A 22485-nucleotide genomic window follows, 5' to 3' on the forward strand; every position below is an offset into this window, starting at 1 on the left:
AGCATTGTAAATGTACAATGTATGTAGTTACACACATTTAAGTCTAAAACAGGTGTTTAAGCAATGTAAATGTACAATGTATGTAGTTACACACATGTAAGTCGAAAACAGGCGTTTAAGCATTGTAAATGTACAATGTATGTAGTTACACACATGTAAGTCTAAAACAGGCGTTTAAGCATTGTAAATGTACAATGTATGTAGTTACACACATGTAAGTCTAAAACAGGTGTTTAAGCACTGTAAATGTACAATGTATGTAGTTACACAAACGTAAGTCTAAAACAGGTGTTTAAGCACTGTAAATGTACAATGTATGTAGTTACACACATGTAAGTCTAAAGCAGGCTTTGTAAATTCGGCCCTATTATTATATAGATCTGAAAATTTTATGGTACACATCAGTACCCTAAATATATTTTAGGGTACACATTTTTACCTATTGTACCATCTGGAAAAATCCCTGAAAAGGGAGATGACTGCACTGTACAATCACTACTGAAGAAGCACTATTATATTTATGTACATGTAGTATATAACATGGTTTTATCTACTATATTTATGTACATGTAGTAATTATATATTTAAACATGGTTTTATTTACTATATTTATGTACATGTAGTATACAAGAATGTAGTTACCAAAATATATTTTTTTCTGCTAATGATCTGATATGTATTTATGGTCCAACACTGATTTATAAATATATTTTCTTCTGCCAATGATCTGATATGTATTTATGGTCCAACACTGATTTATAGACATATTCTGATAACTATTTTATAGGAATTTTATATTTTTTGCTTACATCACTTTTGCTCATATTAAAATAAAATAAAGAGCTTTTAAAATGATATGACTGTGTGTTTCTTTAAATGTACAAAGAGTTTTCAGTTTTGACAGAAACAATTGATTACATCATTGTTTGATTTGCACAACATATTAATTAGTCTTTTAAACTTTGATAGATTACATGACTTTCTAAGGTAGTTGCCAAATACTGAAAGCAAGACTGGTTATATATGGAATGTTTTCATTTCAGGCAGTAAATAAAAACATTAAACAGAAAACTTAAGCAATCCGTGAAAAAGGCATTTTTGCCATGCATGTTTGCAGACTAAAATAAGTCATGTTACGTGGTATTGTTAATCTTGATAAATATTGCATCTAATTGCAATAAAGGTCAAGTTACCTATTGCTGGTGTTGCATTTAATCCTTTTTATAAGATTTTCTCAAAGAATATCCAAGTAAATTTTTCACACTTATATAAACACCAGTCTGTTGGTATGCATACTTGTAGGATATTAAACAAGCTTCTATTTCATATCATGAATTGACGAACGACTATACTCTATCATCATATAATCAAATAGCTGTTATACTTTGTATATACCTATAAATGCATTAATTCTTTCTTTTTCTAGGAATGTTTAAAAAAAAAAAAAATTGTTGCTGTGGTTAATCCCCTTAATTGGACACCGCGATACTGTAAATAATCTTCACAACGTTGCCTTCCGCACCTGCACTATGTATTAGTAAATTCAAGCTCTATTACAGCAAAATAAGGTGAGTTATTTAGGGTTCCAGACGAAGATACAGATAAAAAAATTGAAAACCAGATAGAAATTAAGTAAGTTTAACTTATTAGATATTACCAGCCATGTAATCTTTATCTCAGACGAGTGTTAAAACCTTAGTCAGGGGGATCTTGGGTGGGAGCAGAGAAACTTTCTATTAGTCATGTCATGTATACAGTTGCTTACATAAACTTTTTCTTAATGCCCGTTATCTGCCTCAGTGCTTAACAGATATTTGTTTCTGTTACCAATAAGATATGTTAAGCGCTAGGCTTTTTAACCAATACCTACACTATAAGGGAACACCCTTCAAATTAGATAGCTAGGCTAGTAAAATTCCCCCCTCTCCTTGTATTTTATTATAATCCAAGGATAGGGGGGTGGTTTTGATTAGCCATTGGTTTACACTAGAGTAGGGACTTGGGACATTAAGAATAACCTTAACACCAAACTAGGGTTTTACAAACGGTAGTCAGGCAATTTCACAGTCGATCTTGCCCGGGTGATCTCGCCACAGGCGAGATAGCCGTAAATTCCATATACTGCTGGGTGAAATCGCCGTACTCTATATACATATAAGCAGACGGGAATGTCACTGTTTATTACAATAAATTGGTTATTATAATAATATTTAATTAATGTTTTGGGTTTGATACTGTTCTTTATTCCCAAGCTTTTTTTTTTTCTGTCATTGCTTTTGTTCAGTTTACTCCATATCAGCAAGGTTGGGCGAGATCGCCGACGTTTTGTGTACCATTTCATTGTACACTTACTTATTGTTTGAGAACATATTAATGTAACAAATTAATAAAATTCAAACTGAAACTCCATCTGTCTGTTTTTTGTCTTCCATACTGTTTACAACAAAGTTGGCCCGACTGACAGTACTTTAAGCTTATTATTATTCAGTGCATGTTTTGGGTTTGATATTGGTTTCTCAAAAAGTTGGGCGGAGTAAACAGAAACAAAAAATAATAATATATAAACATCCACACAATGAGTTTATAAGGTAATTAATGTTAGTAATATAAACATTTTAAATCATAAAATTCCTCTTTAGTTAGATATATATAGTACGGCGATTTCGCCCAGCAGTATATGGAATTTACGGCGATTTCGCCCGTGGCGAGATCGCCCTACTTCTTACAAACAGACTGCACACACAACCGCAACAGTACACAGGGTGCATTGACTAATGATAACAATGCACCCGCTCACAATTAATAGCCCAGCACTTAAAACTCTAACAGGAAGTTGGGCAAAAGAAAACCGGCTCTGGGTACACAATTGCAATGCACTTACAGGAAGCTGGACAAAAGAATACAGGCTTCCCCTACCCCAATCCCATATACTTGCTGCTGGTGGACTACTTGGGCACTTGGTGACACTGAAGAGGATGCCTTCAAGACGACAAGACCAACAAAAAACCCAGGCCAACATTACAGCACTTTACCTATCGGTGTATATACACAAACTGCACAAGTCTCCCCTGGGTTGTCATGCCATGACCAGAAGGGGTCAGGCCCTACAGGCAACCTAGGGAGACACCCCAGCATCAAATAGGTCTAATTAACGAGCTACTCTCGTCTCACTAAAATCAAAACCTATGTTAGCTCTTGATCTTTCTTTTTTGATCGACCGCTCAAAATTGCGCCAAATTTCCTTAATCAAAATTATGCACCTTTTCTCTTTGGCATTTTTTTGCTCCTACAAAATTCCATAGCACCACTACCCACCCCCCACCTGTTACTGACCACAGTCAGGCTGCTGGTGCTCCCTTGCACCTGCCAGTGCAGGCGGTCCCTCCTTCTTCCCATCCCCACCTTTCCTGCCTAGGACAGGCGTGTGCTACAACAGCTTGCTCTGAATGTGCACGTAAAGCCCCATGACCTGACCTGACCTTCGTATCATGTTTATGTCCAGAGTGAAATTATTTCATGAGGGACATACACATGATATGAAATGGTAGCAAGTTTAATATCCTATTTATTACCCATAATTGATCTTAATGTATATCACGAGTTTGGTTGACGTTCCTGTAATATACGGTTGATGTGAATCATTGTGCGACGTCAAAGTGTTACATCCCACTTCGCGTTCTGGTGGGACATATCACTTTGATATGTACCAAAATATTTTTTAACCATATGGCTAATAAATTAACTCCTGTATATATGACATATTATATTGAATATTCCAAGTACATGCATAGTTCTGTTCATAAACTGGTTATGCTAAAGTACTTCTCTTCACTTTAAGAGCATTGATTCTGGGAATACCATTTTTATTTGAAGCTATTATTGTTTTATTTCCCTCAGCATCTGCAACTATTAGCATCCTTCTAACCTAGTAAATTGTTTCTGCATTCATACCAAAACAGGTGGGATTTAGCTGTCGGTTGAGTGCTTGCTTGACGTCCTTGCATCGCAGGACTGAACCACCTTAGTGAATCCATTCAACTGATTGTTTTTTTCTCGTGTCCCAAACACTGCACCACAACTGGTCAAAGGCCATGGTATGTGCTTTCCTGTCTGTGTGAAAGTGCATATAAAAGATCCCTTGCTGCTTTGGGGAAAATGTAGTGGGTTTCCTCTGATGATTACGATTCAGCATGTGCTCTAGTGGTTTCGTTAAACAAAACAAACTTCATACCAAAACACGAACAATCAAAAACATTTGATCCTTTACTCTGCCATTTTGATGTTAGCACAAATATTTACAATCCAAAACAATTTTTATGAGAAGCCATTCACATATAACATAACATACAAATTACAGCTTGTCTTTGCAAATAATTATAGATAATTATCAATAAAAATATCAGCACTTCACAACACATATCAATATAGAAATTGTATGATGTACAAGAAAAATAGAAAGACTTGAGATAACAAATTGTACAATATTGAAATAAAACGCAAAATGCACCAATGAAGAACCTTGATCAAGCTACATGTGGTTTCTTTTTACACCAAACAACATGAACTCAACAAAAACAATCTTTGAAAGCTACTGGACTTTTGTTATACGAGGTGGGCAAGGATTGTAAAGATTCACCACAATACCATGGTAAGAAAAAACATGTTCATTAGAAAGATGGGCAACACTGATAAAGTAAATAGTATATATAAATATATACCTTAGATAGATTCATGTTGGTATAAGGGAACATTTGTTGCATATTTCCATCTACCCAAGCATGCAACAGACTTGTAATAAATATGTAATTCTTGACTATGAACCATGAAAATTATGATCATAATTTAGCAAAGTCAAACTTAGTAAACAAGAAAACATTAACTCCCAACTTGTCACCCCAAAAGATAAATATAAAATTGCTTTATTTTTTATGTCTACACCAAACAAAGACGGTTGTTTTATGAACCAACCAACATAAATAAGAACAGGTGTTTAACATTGAAGACAAACTTGAAGGTATCAAATTTGACAAGACTGATTTCGTTTGATTATGCGACTGCATGGGAGCCACTGTAAAAGTCTGTTACATGCTAACAAAGCATGTTACATGCTAACAAAGCATGTTCTGCAAACATCAACGCCCAGATCACAGCACATACAGTAAATATATTCTGCAAGGACTGATACTGTTTGAAATTGAAAAGTTAGACATCTACTTAATATTTTGGGAGAGTATCTGGGTGGTTTTGTCAAAAACAATAATACACATGAAAATTGTATGTTCAAAATGTATGTAGTATAAATTTGTTTTGTATTTTCCAGTATTACTCTATATTATATTATATTCAAATAACAATATTGGCTACAAAAACAATCAATATATTCTGTATACATATCACAACATAATATACAGACAACAATACTTGTATGTTCATGATTCCAATTGGGCAATATCCACGGCATGATATGCTTTGAGATTCACAAGCAAAAACCTTGAACACAATTTATCTCAACATATAAACTCAATGGAATGCTTCTAATAAGAACACAAACCCACCAAACACCATGAAAAGCAGTCACAACCACCAATATATAACCAGGCTTGTAAATATACAGCTAAAATATCTCTTCGTGCATTCCTATTCATAATGGTTGCCACTGGAAATATTTATCTTCCACACACTTTTGACTATGTTTAAAGTATATAAAAATTAGTTTTACTAAATTATCCATGTCCTCAACTATTTTTTTTTAATTAAGGGTATGTAACTCTTTATTTTAATACTTAAAACTTTAATAAATTAAGAGATCTGCTGAAATTGTTATTTTCTTTGACAAATTAAGAGATGTATTGAAATTGTTATAAATGTTTTGTTATAAAATTTACTTTATGAAACGTAAACATATAATACAATCTTCATTTGTTCTTATCAACAATAACAAGGTCTTCAAGATTCTCATATAAAGAGAATATTTCTCAACTTAATTTTCTACAAATGTAACCTAATAAGCGTAACATATCTGACTGCTATATTTATACAAATTGTGATATATTAGTGAGCATAAAGGATATTCATTAGCAAATATAACATGGCTATTTTAAAAAATCAACATTCAGTATATTTATATGTAATAAACTAGTTAGTATCATGATAACAGTTGAATTGGCTAAATTTGTATGCATTTATTTTATGATTTACAATATTTGAAAATGCAGTACCCGAAACCAATGCTTATGATTTAAATTAGAAATGAACAGTATTAACTTTAATTCTAATATTAATGACAAAAACAGGAATGTTATACGATTAACAAGCATTAAATATAGTATTGCTTCAAAATTGCCATTATTATTATCTTCTTAAAGGCACAGACCCTAGTTTTTAAACACTAAGGCCTATTTTTCACCTAGAGCATACTTTCAACCCGTAAAAATGGACACTAAGTCTGGTTCATTTACAAACCCTGTAACAAATTTGGATATAAAAGAGTGAAACAAGAGTCTGTGATGTTGAAATATCCTTAAAAATAGACTAAAACGTGACTCCATAATCATTACTTCTCAGATGCACGTGCGTTTTTTAAAACATGAAAAATGCATTTTGTGGTATTAGAAACACCAGGAAGACCAGAAACACTTCGGTTGTACGGAAATGGGTAATTTAAACAATAAAATATAAGTAATGTTTGATTTCAGTGATCATAAACAGCTCTAATAGTGAGAAATATCCCTTAGTGTTTAAAAACTAGGGTCTGTCCCTTTAATCAAACAATTCCAAAATTTTAATATCCATTTCATTCTAACACATGAAAAAACTTTGGGATGAAAGAATTAAAGGATAAATACTAAATAAACATTTATTTACATTAGTAACTAGAAAATTTGCTACATATTCATGCAGCCGCTGTTAAATGATTTGAGGGTTATTAAAAGAAATGACCATTGCATAAAATGAGAAAAACAATAGATTTTAAAAGTGTGTTGTGATGTGTATTTTATGTTTACATGTACATTATATTTTAAAATTTTAAAATGCCCATTATACTCCCAACATGAAGAACGACACATTGTGGTTTTCAACTAATTAATAGGTATCATAAGTACATGTACAATAAACAGTTAGGAACAAAATAGTAATTATTTTAATCAATAATTATCTTATATTACATGGTTGCCATAGCAACAAATATAACACATGAAAAATTTACAATCACTTTATTTTGTCATCTTTAACATATTTGATATATTCCCTAAAATTTGCATAACAATTTTATTTTTATGTTACTTTTAAAAGCATTAAGGTCCAACTAAACTCAGAAGCAAGAAATTCAGCATTACATATTAATAAGAAATGTAATTTTTTTTTCACAAATCGTGTTTACTGCAATGAGAACCATCAAAAGGCAAATTCAACCCCATGATATAACTATCATGGAGTCGAGTTTGCGGAACAGTTTTTTTTTAATTGTCGACTTCAAGGACAGACATTATACATGTAAACCGTTTAATTGTGAGTAGGAGAGACACATTTAAGCCAATGGTTTCACTGGTCCTCTATTTAAACTCTGAGCCTTATCACATTAATTTTATCAAGTTTTGGTGAACATTTATTTTTCAACTAAGATTTTTGGATAAGATTATTATAAATGTACAATTGAAAACTATTTTTACATTACATTAATGATTATTACACAATTTTAAGTTACATTATATTTTAATTAAGGATAAAATATCAATTTAAATAATAATCACATGTTCTAGCATACAATGTGCAATATAAATGTAAATCTAGTTTTGATAAAAATTAATGTCCATAAGCAATAAAAATAAAGTAAAAAATTATTTTTTAAACAAATTATTTCTTACATAAATACAGGTCATAAAAAATAAGATTTGCAGAAATAAATAAATAAACTGCAAATTTGTATTATAATCAATAAGAAGATTAAATGTGTTTGTCCATTAATCTTTTGTAGTTTAAGTACCACTTATTACTATAAATATTTATAATGTGTTATTATAAACATTATTTAAATTTAACTTATACTTCAAAATATATTTTGTGAGACTAACTTTATTAACATCACCTGTAAGAAGCTGAAATTTAATATTCCAATTTACAAATGTAACAAGCTAAAAATAGTTTTGCCAATAATTAATATTACGGTCATGATTTATATTATGCATATTTCTCAGTGTTACAAATTTAAAATGACAAATTAACTAAAAGTGAGAGCTATGATTAGTTTATGGTAAGTTAATTATATAATAAGGGCCAAATTTTAAAACAGCTGTGTCTATTTAATAACTTATACTATATGCTGGTGTTTAAACACAGCATAGATATGACTTATTACTTCCATATTTAACATTTTACATGACATTGTGTATCAGCACATTTTCCTCAATATAGCTCAATGTTTAAAAACAGAAATAGCATTTTTGGAAGAATATCTACGACATTTTATGAAATGGTAATTCAAATGTCAAAGAGATACAAAACTATTATATTATTATGGAGTTATCCAGAATTATTGAAAACCTTTAACAAATACACTAAAATCAGAAATATGCACTTTAGGTATTTACTGAATACAAAAGATCTTGTCAGAGTAAAACCATACTGATTTGTGATTTCTAAATAGAAAATAAGTATTCATTTTAATCCAATAATGAATAACAACCAAATTAAAATCTACATTTCACAAATATTTATGACATATATTTCTTTGTAAACAGTCACTCTCATTTTGTAATTCACTATCCTGGTCTGATCCCCCAACAACATTTATCAAACAATACAACTACATGCATATAAACATGAAAGATATCTTACAACAAATGAGACAGTGGACAATGTAATATATTATCACAAATTGTTATTTTCAACTCCATTTACAAATAATCAAACAGCTTTTCACACTAATCTATCAAGTTCTGTTCCTGTGTTTGTTATTCAAGAGAGTAGAAGACAGAGATAAGATTTTCAAACCATTTGTAAAAATGTTATCACTTTAAAAATCATGTACAGAAGACGAATCAGCAGTCTCAAAATAATGTTTAAAGATATCAACAGTTTGAAACCCATAAAGAAGGCATTTATAAAGATGTCAACAGTTTGAAACCCATAAAAACACATTTATAAAGATATCAACAGTTTGAAACCCATAAAAATGCATTTATAAAGATGTGAACAGTTTGAAACCGAAAAAAACGCATTTATAAAGATGTTAACAGTTTGAAAACTATTTGTAAATTTGCTGGCCGTTTATAAAGCAGGTACAGACATGTTGACTGTTTGGACACCATGTATAGAGATGTGAACAGTTTGGACACCATGTACACAGATGTGAACAGTTTGGACACCATGTACACAGATGTGAACAGTTTGGACACCATGTACAGATGTGAACAGTTTGGACACCATGTACAGATGTGAACAGCTTGGACACCACGTACACAGATGTGAAGTTTGGACACCATGTACAGATGTGAACAGTTTGGATGCCATGTACACAGATGTGAACAGTTTGGACATAATGTATAGAGATGTGAACAGTTTGGACACCATATATAGAGATGTGAACAGTTTGGACACCAGATACACAGATGTGAACAGTTTGGACATCATGTATAGAGATGTGAACAGTTTGGACACCATGTACACAGATGTGAACAGTTTGGACACCATATATAGAGATGTGAACAGTCTGGACATCATGTACACAGATGTGAACAGTTTGGACACCATGTACACAGATGTGAACAGTTTGGACACCATATATAGAGATGTGAACAGTTTGGACATCATGTACACAGATGTGAACAGTTTGGACATCATGTATAGAGATGTGAACTGTTTAGACGCCATGTACACCGAGGTTCTACTCCTGTGTGTGTACTACACCATCTCCGAATATAATCCAGTTTTCACACTTTGCTTCTACACATCAGATCATGCACGTGTACGCTACTTAAATTTATAACTAATGTTATTCACTGCATAGATGGGTAAATAGATGCATCATAAACATGTCTATGATAAGAAATCTGTTAAGCTATCTGTACCTATGTACAATGTATACAAAATATAAATTGTCAACACAAAAAAGTAAAATGATAAATAACTAAGGACTGCATATAAGTAGCATTTTAGTGCCATGTTAGATTATTTGTTTAATTTTCACTTTTATATAAATTTCATTTCAATTTCAAAAAATTAATTTTTGATTCATTGTTTGAGCTCTTAAAACTAGCTGCATTCCCAAAATGTTCTACAATACATCAAAATCCTGTTTTACCAGTGAGAAATGTACAGAGAGAGAGAGTGCAATGTAATTATCTCTCTTTGGACAATATATCACAAACTGACCGGAAATAATCCAGAAATAGAAAAACCAAACAAACTTCTAACATAGCACAAACTGGTTTACTTACTAGTTCATAAAGACTAGATGCACATGCAAGCTCATTACTGTACAAGTACAAATGAATATTTTAATTTTCACAACCTCTTGATTCAAATTGTCCGAAATAACTCAAAAACACTGTGTACTATTTTTAAACTAGTAACAGTGACAAAACAGCACTTCATTAAACAAAAAATAAACTTAGATTAAGGCTACACATCTTTGAGATTATTCTTTTTGGTCAACTTTAACGAAAGAACATTTATTATTATTATTATTCTTTTTTAAACTTTGTTTTTGTAAAGCAATATTTATGAAATGCATTATGAAGACAGATTTTTTTTGTACTATTATTATTTGAACAATATACTAGTGTTCAATTTAATAAATACCACCTGTTGTTCTATTAGTCTAGTCTGCATACAAACTGTAGGTGTACAGTTAAGTCAGTAATATGTTACTGTTACTTTATTAACATGCCTATATCCAAAAGAGGTCCAGGCAGTAATCTATGTTTGAGTAGACTCTTAAATTTTAATAAACATGGATTTTACAATTTCAAACAGTTTTATAACATTACATCTTTGTTTGTTTCAACTTTTGTCTGAAGGATAAAATTTCAGACAGTTTCATGAGAATCATGTTCAAACAGTTTAGTATGCTGTAGAATAGCAAGTCTAAATTAACACAAAATAACTATGATTAATTCATTTCAACAAAGGAAATAATGTTTTTCTTTGCCTGCTAAATTTATACACTTCAGTAACATATAGTTATATATCCGTTTTAATCATTACTTTGAAGTCACATGCTACCCATAAACACTCACAAATGATATACACTCCTAACATCACATACTCAGTCATACACTCTAACTTCAAGTGCCCACGGACCACAAAACTACAGTTGAATCCCGTTGGCTGGAACCCCGTTGGTGCTCGAGAAAGTGTTCAACCCAACGGGTAGTTCAACCTAACCATTCGGTTAACATCATATTAGTGTAACCCGGTACTTCGTTTTTGTTTCGAGCGTTGCAGTGCATTCGACCCTTCCAAGTTTGACCCAACGAGATTCCACTGTAGTTGATGAATACAACACATTTTACCTTTTGTGTACCAACATCAATGTTTATTTACAGTATTTTATTCTGCTATGCAGTGTTGAAATTTATCCAAGGATTCAGCACAATATATCAATTAGTAAGTGAATTGCTTTGCAACTCACAAATTAAGTTAGTTATAAATTCAGGAGAAAACAAATCCATATTTTTCCATCGTCACTATACTTGGTCATAAGTATTGTTTGTCATGCAGTTGCCATTAGAAATGGGTTTGTCTATAAGCGGATCTGTGGTTGAATGTAAACACTGATACTGTTTGCTAGCTAAATCAGCTAGCTTCATTTTGTCTGAGGGAATAACTGGCGGACCCAGCGAAACGAGCGGTTTCTCCAATAAGTTTTTCGATTCACAGTTTAAAGGTTTACTTGGTGAATCCATCAAAAAGGGATTGACTCCTTGCAGCTCAAGGTTGGTGGATTTTGGCCTGATGCGAATGTCGGTGACCACAGGGCTTTCCACCATTTTGAACATGCCGGTGTGTCTGCGCCGGAACATGACGAGAACCAGCACTAGAACAGCAATCAGAGCCACCGACAGCAGAACACCAAGGGAGGCAATTCCAATAATATATCTCTCTTTTGCTTCGAAATCTTCAGTTGGACCTGTAAGATAAAAACATTTTTAAAAATCCATTGAGAACAGAATTTAATCTTTTAATCATGTGTAACTTCAGTAAACGGCCGTGTATAACACTCAGTGCTCGGCTTATCGGTCAACCACAATCGCCACTTGCGACAAAAATATAAAAATGGCGACAAAATAATCAATGTGGAGATTTTTTTTTTTTTTTAAATACGAGCTCTGTTTTAGCATTGATAAATAATCCTTTTGTAGTACTATTTTTTTTTTAATTCACTTGCTAAAAGGAACTAAAATTTATTCTCCTTGAACTAGTCTCAGGGGAGTGAGGGTCGAGCCAGACTGATAGCTCCCTTTAAACAGGAGTTTGCTGTCATGGGCATATATCTCAGCTATCTGGGTTGTCCGTCCAATAGGACGGCATCACTGATGACCCACGGTCAAACACCACATCCAGTACGATGGCATCATTGATGACCCATGGTCAAACACCACATCCACTAGGACGGCATCACTGATGACCCCAGGTCAAACACCACATCCAGTAGGACGGCATCACCGATGACCCATAGTCAAACACCACATCCAGTAGGACGGCATCACCGATGACCCATGGTCAAACACCACATCCAGTAGGACGGCATCACCGATGACCCAAGGTCAAACACCACATCCAGTAGGACGGCATCACCGATGACCCAAGGTCAAACACCACATCCAGTAGGACGGCATCACCGATGACCCAAGGTCAAACACCACATCCAGTAGGACGGCATCACTGATGACCCAAGGTCTTGAAGAAAAGAATCACAATCAGAGACAGACAAACAGCACATATAAAATTTGTAAACTGTAGACTATTTGTGTTTTGTATACCTTCTGTATATCTCGTCACCTCATCAGTTGTTACCAGTTCTATCCACTGATTTTCTTCGGTTAGTAACAATTTAGAAGTCGATGTGTCTAAAGGAAGAAAAACTGTTATTAGTTCAATGTTTATAATTATTGACAATAATTCAATATATATTGGGGGAAAAAATCACACTTAAAGAACCTAAAATGTTCAGTATCTCATTCTAATTTCAATAGTGATGGTTGCACTATTCCAAACAAAACTCTCAGCTGGTTCAAAGTGACCCAAATATGTAACACAGTGGTTAATGATGCCAGTGTTCTACCATTAGGCTAAATTCTGTCCTCAAAAGAAATGAATGTGTGTTTGACAATCCTACGGCATGTCAGTAAATTAGTGGCTATTAGGTGTCAACTGTGATATTTGTGGCATATGCTCAAGGGAATTTAGACTGATCACCCTCTACTGTCGAAACAAGTGCCTCTTAACTGTTACATCCAAGACCATGGCATGTAGTGTCTTGTCTATGGATTTAATTGTATAGTAAAGTGCCATTTCTGCTTTATAAGTAGCTTATGTAATGAGAGTGGGCTCTCTCTCTCTCTCTCTCTCTCTCTCTCTCTCTCTCTCTCTCTCTCTCTCTCATCTCTCTCTCTTCCCACGCCTCTCTCTGTCTCTCTCCGCGTCTCTCTCTTCCTCCGTGTCTCTCTGTGTGTGTCTCTCTCTGTCTCCACATCTCTCTCTGTCTCCACATCTCTCTCTGTCTCTCTCTCTGCGTCTCTCTCTCTCTCCACACGTCTGTCACTCTCTCCGCGTCTCTCTCTCCCTGTCACTCTCACTCTCTCCCCCTCCGTGTCTCTCTCTCTCTCTCTCTCTCTCTCAATCAAATATCTAAATAACCCTATGTTAGACACCAAATAGCTATAGTTTAAAATGTGTTGAGGTGTCGTTGAAGACACATTCCCCTTTCCTGACATTGTGCCTCACAGTGTAATTAAAACTACTGTGTACCTAAACAGACGGGACAGCACTGGCTAGACTTCCTGATTAGGACCGAGCAGGTGAGCATGGGGCACGTGACGGGCACGCAGACGATGTGGCCGCTGGTACACACACACTGCGTACAGTTGTCAGACAGCCACGTCTCTCCAGGGCTGTAACTGATGTTGTTACTCACGCACATGCTCTTACTGTTGTCATCTGCAGAAAAACAACAACAACAAAATATTCCATTGATCCACACAAAATGACATGATAAATGTTTGGGTAACATTATTATTAAGAGAGTATACAAGTTAAAGTTACTGCATAACCTTACTCATGGTAGGAGTGGGACATAGCCCAGTGGTAAAGCATTCGCTTGATGCGCAGTCAGTCTAGGATCGATCCCTGTCAGTGGACTCATTGGGCGATTTCTCATCCCAGCTAGTGCACCTGGTATGTGGTATGTGCTATCCTGTCTGTGGGATGATGCATCTAAAAGATCCCTTGCTACTAATGGAAAAATGTAGCAGGTTTCCTCTCTAAGGCTATATGTCAAAGTTACCAAATGTTTGACATCCAATAGATGTTTGCAATTTTTAATAAATTAATGTGCTCTAGTGGTGTCATTAAACAAAACAAACTTTACTCATGGTATGCAAGGCTATTTGCACGCTTTTGATTTTTTAATTAACAGCCAATAGTCCTGACTGCATGTACAGCATGAGGGTCTACGTTTGTATCTGCTGTCGAAAATGTAATAATAACTGTGAATACCACTCAAAACAAAACAAAACAGAAACAAAATCTATCAAAGTTGTGTTCCAATTGGTGAGAATATAAGGTGAATCTCACCGAGACAGCTGGGACAGCACTCTCCCTTGGTGAGCACCGTTTTGTGGCAGGTGACGATGGGACACATCTGGGAGTAGCAGTGGATCTGGCCGTGTCGACACGTGCAGCTCTGACACGGGTTCGTCTTCCACACGTCGTCGTGTTTGTACGACATCCCCGAGTGAGTCTTGCAGGGCCGCGGGGAGAACACGGGAATAATAGGAATACCATCTAAACCTGAAATATTAGTTCCATATAGAATTTTGCTAATCAAAAACGCTCTCAATGTCATAACCATTACAATGATGGCAAACTCAGGACAGTCCCCTTTATGGTTTAGAGTGGTCTCAATGTACAGATAATATATATATAAAATATCATCAGCTTCAAACTCACTATTACAGAATTTGATTTTGTGAACTAAACAATGTTCGTCAATTATTTCTTTCATATTAAACTGACAAGTAAATATTTTGGAAATACCTATTTAATGATACTCTACCTAATTTAGCATTTACTTGTTTGGGCTCTCATTGATGTACAAGATGGTGTTTACTCTTGAAATTAAAATAAAGATGTCAGTAAACAGGAGATTTGTGACCTTTATTGGAACGGACTATAACACATTTTGATGGTATGTGTCAATTTCATTTACTCTTAAAAAAAACCTTTTAATTTAAAACTGCAAGTTAACTGATTATTTTGAATTGCAGCATAAATTACTAATTATGACCAGCATATTTAGTGAATATAAATTCAATATAAGTACATTAGAAATTTACAGTCTTGCAACCACTTAAAGGTGCTATATCATAGTTATACACATGTATGTGAGCATCTGTTTGTGATAAAGATTCTCCAATAAAAAAATGTTTTTTTACTAGTAGATACAATTATTTCCTGTAATTATTTATGGGCATATAATTAAAGGTGTAGTTTTTAAATGTTAAAGCAGAAATTAATAAAAAAAACATGATTTGCAATAGCTGTCATTATGCAACTTTAAGATAGCACCTTTAATACCAGTATAATAGATCACAAACTCAAAATTATTTTTGACAGTTTTGCTCAAAAGTTACTTATAAATGTCTACAAATATCTGTTTGTCTACAAATATCTGTTTGGGAGAGGAACAGGGGTAAACTGTGATCAGAAACAGTCCCTCACATATTGTAACAGCAATGAAATTGACACATGTCATGTTGACCAAACTTTGTTATAGTGTGTTCCCATAAAGTGCACAAATCACCTGTTTACTGACATCTTTCTTTTAATTTCAAGAGTAAACACCACTTTGTACATCAATGAGAGCCAAAACGAGTAAATGCTAAATTAGGTCCACGATCATTAAATAGATATTTACATAAAATTTACATGTCTGTTTAATATGTAAGAAATAATTGACGAAAATCATTTTTATTCTATTTCCGACAGTACAGTGTATTTTACACACTGACATAGAAAAAACCTGTGGTAAAGACCATTTCAGTAGGAAGGGGTGAGATCTCGATAAGCTATGTTTTCAATCGACTGAGTGAATGCCTGACTTTGCATTAACTCTTGCAGAACAAGCAGCACTTTTCGACTGGCCTGACGGGGTGATGACAGAGAGTGGTGGGGGTGGTGGTGGTGGTGGTGCAGGTGAGAGACTTGCAGAGGATGACCATTTCAGATGAAAAAGGTGAGAGATCTTGATAAGCTATGTTTTCAATCAACTGGCTGAATGTCTGACTGCGAACTAACCCTTGCAGAAGGAGCAGCACTTGTCGACTGGCCTGATGGGGTGGTGACAGAGTGCTGGGGGGCAGGTGTGAGACTCGCAGAGGATGGCCCCATCGTGGCAGATACACTGGGTACACTGGTCCATGTGCCACGTCTCCCCCTCCACCAGCTGGTGGCCGCTTGACGACTGGCACGCCTCCTTCTCTCCCGACCCAGACGCCAGGATGGTAACTCCTGCAAACAACAACATTTCTTATAATTATTCATTTTATTTCAACTTATTTTCGTGCTTATATCTTGATAGTCATCTTGGCTTCATGTCTGAAATGACAACATTTTATTTTATTTGAACTTATTTTTCATGCTTATATCCAATTAAAGTTCAAGCACACTGTCCTGGGCACACACCTCAGCTATCTGGGCTGTCTGTCCAGGACAGTGGGTTAGTTGTTAGTGGTTATTATGAGAGAGGAGAGGGTGTAGTGGTCTTACACCTACCCATTGAGTTGCTAAAACTCGCTCAGGGTGGGAGCTGATACCGGGCTGCGAACCCTGTACCTATACCAGCCTTATGTCCGATGGCTTAACCACGACACCACCAAGTTTTATAAGCATGGGCCCTGACAAGAACAATGGTGTGAGACCACATACATACCTGGACAGGAGGGACAGCAGTCTCCAAGTCTAAATACTGGGCTGTTGCAGCGTGGGACGGGACAGGCGATGAGTGAGCACATCTCAGTGCCGGTGTGACAGTAGCAGAGTCGGCAGCCGTCATGCCAGGACTCCCCATCGTCATGGCGCTGACCTGACGCCGACAGACACACCGCGCGGTACTCCGACACAGAGTCAGGGAGCTCCGAGGAAATGCTCGGTATAGTACTTTCCAAAAGAGCTTCTGTAAATAAAAACATATATCATTATAGGTTCTGGAGTCAAAATTACCAATTTTTATTAAATTTGGGACTGGTTCAATAATCATTAATAAGTCTTTTGAGAATCAGAATGCACATCAATTGACTTACATAGACAAATACCCATGTGCAAAAACAGCAGCACTAAACAGCTAGGAATTTGTTCCAACAGTAAAAACGGACAAGTGCTTCGGACAGACAAAAATGTTAAAAGTGGGACCGGCAAACACACATTTTTGAAAAATAATTTTGGTCTCGGGGATGAAAATTATGTTAAGAATTTTAAATGTGAAGACACTGGTAAAGTCCCTTAAATGCCATTGATAACATAAGCAATTACCCTTGTTAAACATACAATCTATCCATTCCAACCAGTACTTTATATACTTTATATCAAAGGCTGTAGTATATGCTCTGTTGTACGTGGAGAATGTCATACAATAATCTTACTGCTAATTTAAATGAGTCTCCTAATGAGTAGCCTATCGACAGCCACACGTTTTCTTTGATTGCGAAAGCAAGATTTGCAAATACATGTACTATTTACAAATTGCATACATGTATTAGAGATATTCAACAATGAACTGATTAAAAATATTTAATACACTTACAGTTAAGTGTGATTTCAAAGATTTTAAAAATAACTAGGGGTGATCTCAAAATTTTAAAACCAAGTACATGTATAACAAACAGAATTAATAACATTAAGAGCATTTTCTTCAGTACAGCAGTAAATTGTTTGGCTGTTTCTTTAATATATACTAGCTTTAATAACTGTAAATGAATTTAACAGATGCTAGTATATTCTACTTTAAAAAAAAAATTCAGAACATTTAAATGCAGTTCCTGATTAGTGATCTTAAGCTTGACATCTAACAAACAATACATGTGCATAATTATATCTGTTACCTTGACACTTGCACAGCTGACAGCCTTGGTCATTAAGCAGGTAACCATAGAGACAGCGTTTAGTGCAGTTGAAAGGTGGACACTTGTTGCAGCGACACTTGAGGCAGCCATTGCGTGACTTCTTGAACCCATAGGAGCAGCGCTTGGTGCAGTCGTCGAGACCAGGACAGTGGTTTTGTGGCTGGGCACATTCACAGATCCTAGTGTCCTTGTTGTCAGTCAGCTGGCCATACTTACAGTCCAACGTACACACCTCTGAAAACAGACAGACTTGAATAAATACACACTTCACAAAAACAATTACTTCAGTGAATATAGGCCTACATTTGTGAAAGTACACTTACTTTTAATACATACTGTTATAACCAAAGATGCTTCAAAGTAGTTGGTGATTTAGATTTATTTCTCTTACACACACATGTGAGAGATCATATGGTTGTTGATCATTTCCACCTCGAACATCATTTTTGACATTTGTTACGGTACTCCACAGTGACGACCTGGTCACCACCGTCATGCCGTCCAATAAAACAAACACACCCAGAATTAACTGCTCTGTGGCATACAAATTAACGCGAAACTGCTCTGTGGCATACACATTAACGTAAAACTGATTGTTCTGTGGCATACAAATTAACTTGAAACTGATTGCTCTGTGGCATACACATTAACGTAAAACTGATTGCTCTGTGGCATACAAATTTACCTGAAACTGATTGCTCTGTTGCATACAAATGTACCTGAAACTGATTGCTCTGTGGTGAACAAATTAATCTGAAACTGATTGCTCTGTGGCATACAAATTTACCTGAAACTGATTGATCTGTGGTGAATAATTTAATCTGAAACTGATTGCTCTGTGGTATACAAATTTACCTGAAACTGATTGCTCTGTGGCATACAAATTTACCTGAAACTGATTGCTCTGTGGCAAACTGAAAAAAAGTTAGTTGTGTTTCAATTCATGAGTGCTATCAAATTTATTAAACAATTTAGTGAATTGTTTGATTTCCCAAACAAAATGGGAATAATACATTTATTTTCAGTTTTATACAGCAAAAATGGTAATATAATAACTTATATATTACACATATAAAGATATTCGAAAATCCTTCAGCCCCTGAGTTTGTGACAAAGTGAACTGTTTACAATCTCTACAGTGCTGTCTATTGTGTAACAGATGGATATTGAAGCTGTTTACCTTTCTTACATTTACACAGGAAACAGTCATCATCGGACATCTCCAAACCATGGGCACACGTCAAGCTGCAGTTCTGTGAGGAGGGGCAGAGAACAGGACGGTCCACAGGAGGGGTGTCTGAAAAACACAAAGCCAGACAGTCTAAGATCCCTCTCATCACAGCTCAGGGCAGAAAGTCCATGCTCAAGTTAAATCGTGTTCGAAACCCTAGTGGTATATGGGCACGTTAAATTGTTATCTATCTATCAAGTTAAATCAGTCCTGTTAATCTGAGACTGAAAAAGGCTTAACTTAAGAATTTATAATAGCTGTAACTTACCCTCAACCCTTGTCCTGGATAGACAAACCAGATGGCTAAGGTTCGAGCCTGTAGGACAGTGTGATTAAACCATAACTGGATATAATCATGAACAAAAATTGGAATGAAATTTCATGTAAAGTAACTTTTAACAACTCAATAGGAGGTGTAAGACCATTAGTTGACTTCTCTCTCACTAACATTAACCAACATTAACCGTAACTGAATACAAACACAGGAATCAAGTTCAAATGCATAAAGAAATGACATGGATGTCAGGATGGTATTCATTTGCCTGTCTTGCCATAGTAACAGTTTGTGCCTTGAGGTCCTGGGCCCCGTTCCACGAAGCAATCTTAACACTAAGATCACCTTAAGTGCATAAATACTCTATGCACTTAAGGTGACCGTAGCGCTAAGATCGCTTTGTGGAATGGCGCCCTGGACTTCACGACCAAGTATAGTCCCTTCTACTCTGCCAGCTCACTGTGAGTGTTGTGTCCTCAGCGTGGGTTGCCAGTGCCTGGAACAAGGCAAGTATTGCGCCCCTTAACCAGTGGACCGTTAGCACTCCCCGAGTCCCTTCCACCAGTCAAGAATTTTGAGCCCAGGGCAACTGCCCCGGTGGCCCTGCCCACACTACGCCACTGCATGTCCTAATCCACTTTTCCACTTTCTCATGGTTTATTCACATGCAGTGACACTGGAATGTATACTTAAGATGGGCATGTTTAAAAACAGTTTGCTCTGATTATTATTCCAGACAATCATCCATCCAGTTTCTTCTCCAACGTTGTTCTGCCATGCATGCACTGGCAACCATCTTTATTATCATTTTAAACCATTTTTAGTATTCTAATTCAAAGATGCTCAGAGACACTGTTAACCCTATCATTTCACCAAGTACATTGCTAGCACTGCAAATGTATCCTGTCCACACAGCTGTTTCTTACTCCAGTTTAACCAGTGTTCAACAAATCCTCTAGCCCTTGGTCTCGGCTAGTGAATTTTGGTCTGGGCTAGTGGTAATTATCAGGTGCATTACTATAATACACAGGCCACTAGCCAAAGCTTCAGGGAGGGCTAGTGACTTTCTCTAACATTTGTCGAACACTGTATTTGCTTTCTGTGGTTTACCATTATTATTGAAATGTAATTGCAGTGTTCGACAAATCCACTAGCCCTTGGTCCCGGCTGGTGAATGTTTGGTCTGGGCTAGTGGTAATTATCAACAGTATTACTATAATACATCGTGCACTAGCCAAAGCTTCAGGGACGGCAAGTGACTTTCTCAAACATTTATTGAACACTGGTTTACCTTCATGAAGTGTAAAAGCTGACTGCACTCACCGTCACACACAGGGCAGCACTGACCAGGCACTTGGCGGGGGTTGGAGCAGCGCACTGCACACATCTCTGCCTGACAGAGGACCTGCCCTGCATCACACTGACACGTCACACACGGGTTCTCCTTCCAGACATCAGAGTTGTTGTACAGCTGACCCGAGTCGGACACACAGCCTGCGGAAACACAAAGTACACCGGTCATGGTTTTATACATCATACATCACAGATACTACTTACTACATACACAGCCAAAGTACACCTGTCATAGTTGTATACACCATACATCACAGATAATACTTACTACATGACTGGCTGGTAAATACACAGCCACAGTACACCGGTCATGGTTTTGTACATCATACATCACAGACAATACTTACTACATGACTGGCTGGTAAATACATAGCCACAGTACACCCGTCATAGTCTTGTATATCATACATCATAGACAATACTTACTATATGACTGGCTGGTAAATACACACCCACAGTACACCAGTCATGGTTTTATACACCATATATCACAGATAATACTACATGACTGGCTGGTAAATACACATTACTTGTTTTAATCTAAATGATAAAGCCATTAGCATTTTTAAAATCTCATCTCGGCACAATATCATGATTGCTTCCATGAGTCATTGTTTAGTGTTTCCCATTGAGCTATTTCTCGTTCCAGCCAGTGCACCACGCCTGGTATATCATAGACAATGGTATGTGCTTTCCTGTCTGTGGGATGGTGCATATAAAATATCCCTTGCTATTAATGGAAAAATGTAGCGGGCTTCCTCTCTAAGACTATATGTCAAAATTACCAAATGTTTGACATCCAATAGCCAATGATTAATAAATCAATGTGCTCTAGTGGTGTCATTAAACAAAACAAACGTTTCTTTTTTAAGTGTTTTCCCAGGATACATCTTTCCTGCTTTGTCCATAGGAGGACTGCCACTCCCAAGACTAGTTTAGACAAACCTAAACCTGTACAAGACAGAGCTCAGTGGAGATTTAAACAGTTATGTTGGCATGCACTCATGAATCACTGTCCAGATAATGTTGATATGAGGTGACATGAAAGGTGAGCAGATGTTGCCCCACTAGTGGCACCTGCCATGAGCAGAGTCAATATTTGTTGTTTTTACAATTGTTTAACAATGAAATTACATTACATAATTTTCATAAAAAGATTTAAAAAAAGTTAAAATAGAGTTTAGCATCAAAGAAATGTTTATTTAGTAAAAGCAAGTTTGATACATTTCAGTCAGTAAAAACTAGCTGGATACATTTTAAAACTAGAGTTGTAAGATAAATGGTAT

The 22485-nt window shown here is 35.7% G+C and overlaps 1 protein-coding gene across 1 annotated transcript in view; it reads right to left on the minus strand.

The window, feature by feature from the left end:
* Positions 1–9624: 9624 nt before the first annotated feature.
* LOC121370597 (cysteine-rich motor neuron 1 protein-like) overlaps positions 9625–22485 on the minus strand; it is a 106113-nt gene continuing 93252 nt past the window's right edge. Inside the window, exons 6-14 of the mRNA XM_041495926.1 lie at positions 21170–21340; positions 19522–19638; positions 18321–18575; positions 17153–17395; positions 16519–16731; positions 14797–15012; positions 13972–14160; positions 12984–13070; positions 9625–12130 (exon numbers count right to left, since the gene is read on the minus strand). Coding sequence (XP_041351860.1) covers positions 11688–12130; positions 12984–13070; positions 13972–14160; positions 14797–15012; positions 16519–16731; positions 17153–17395; positions 18321–18575; positions 19522–19638; positions 21170–21340 — 1934 coding nt within the window. The 3' untranslated portion in view covers positions 9625–11687. The remainder of the gene's footprint in view (positions 12131–12983; positions 13071–13971; positions 14161–14796; positions 15013–16518; positions 16732–17152; positions 17396–18320; positions 18576–19521; positions 19639–21169; positions 21341–22485) is intronic.

This window comes from Gigantopelta aegis, chromosome 4 (assembly GCF_016097555.1).
Source record: "Gigantopelta aegis isolate Gae_Host chromosome 4, Gae_host_genome, whole genome shotgun sequence".
In the NCBI taxonomy this organism is placed as follows: domain Eukaryota; kingdom Metazoa; phylum Mollusca; class Gastropoda; order Neomphalida; family Peltospiridae; genus Gigantopelta; species Gigantopelta aegis.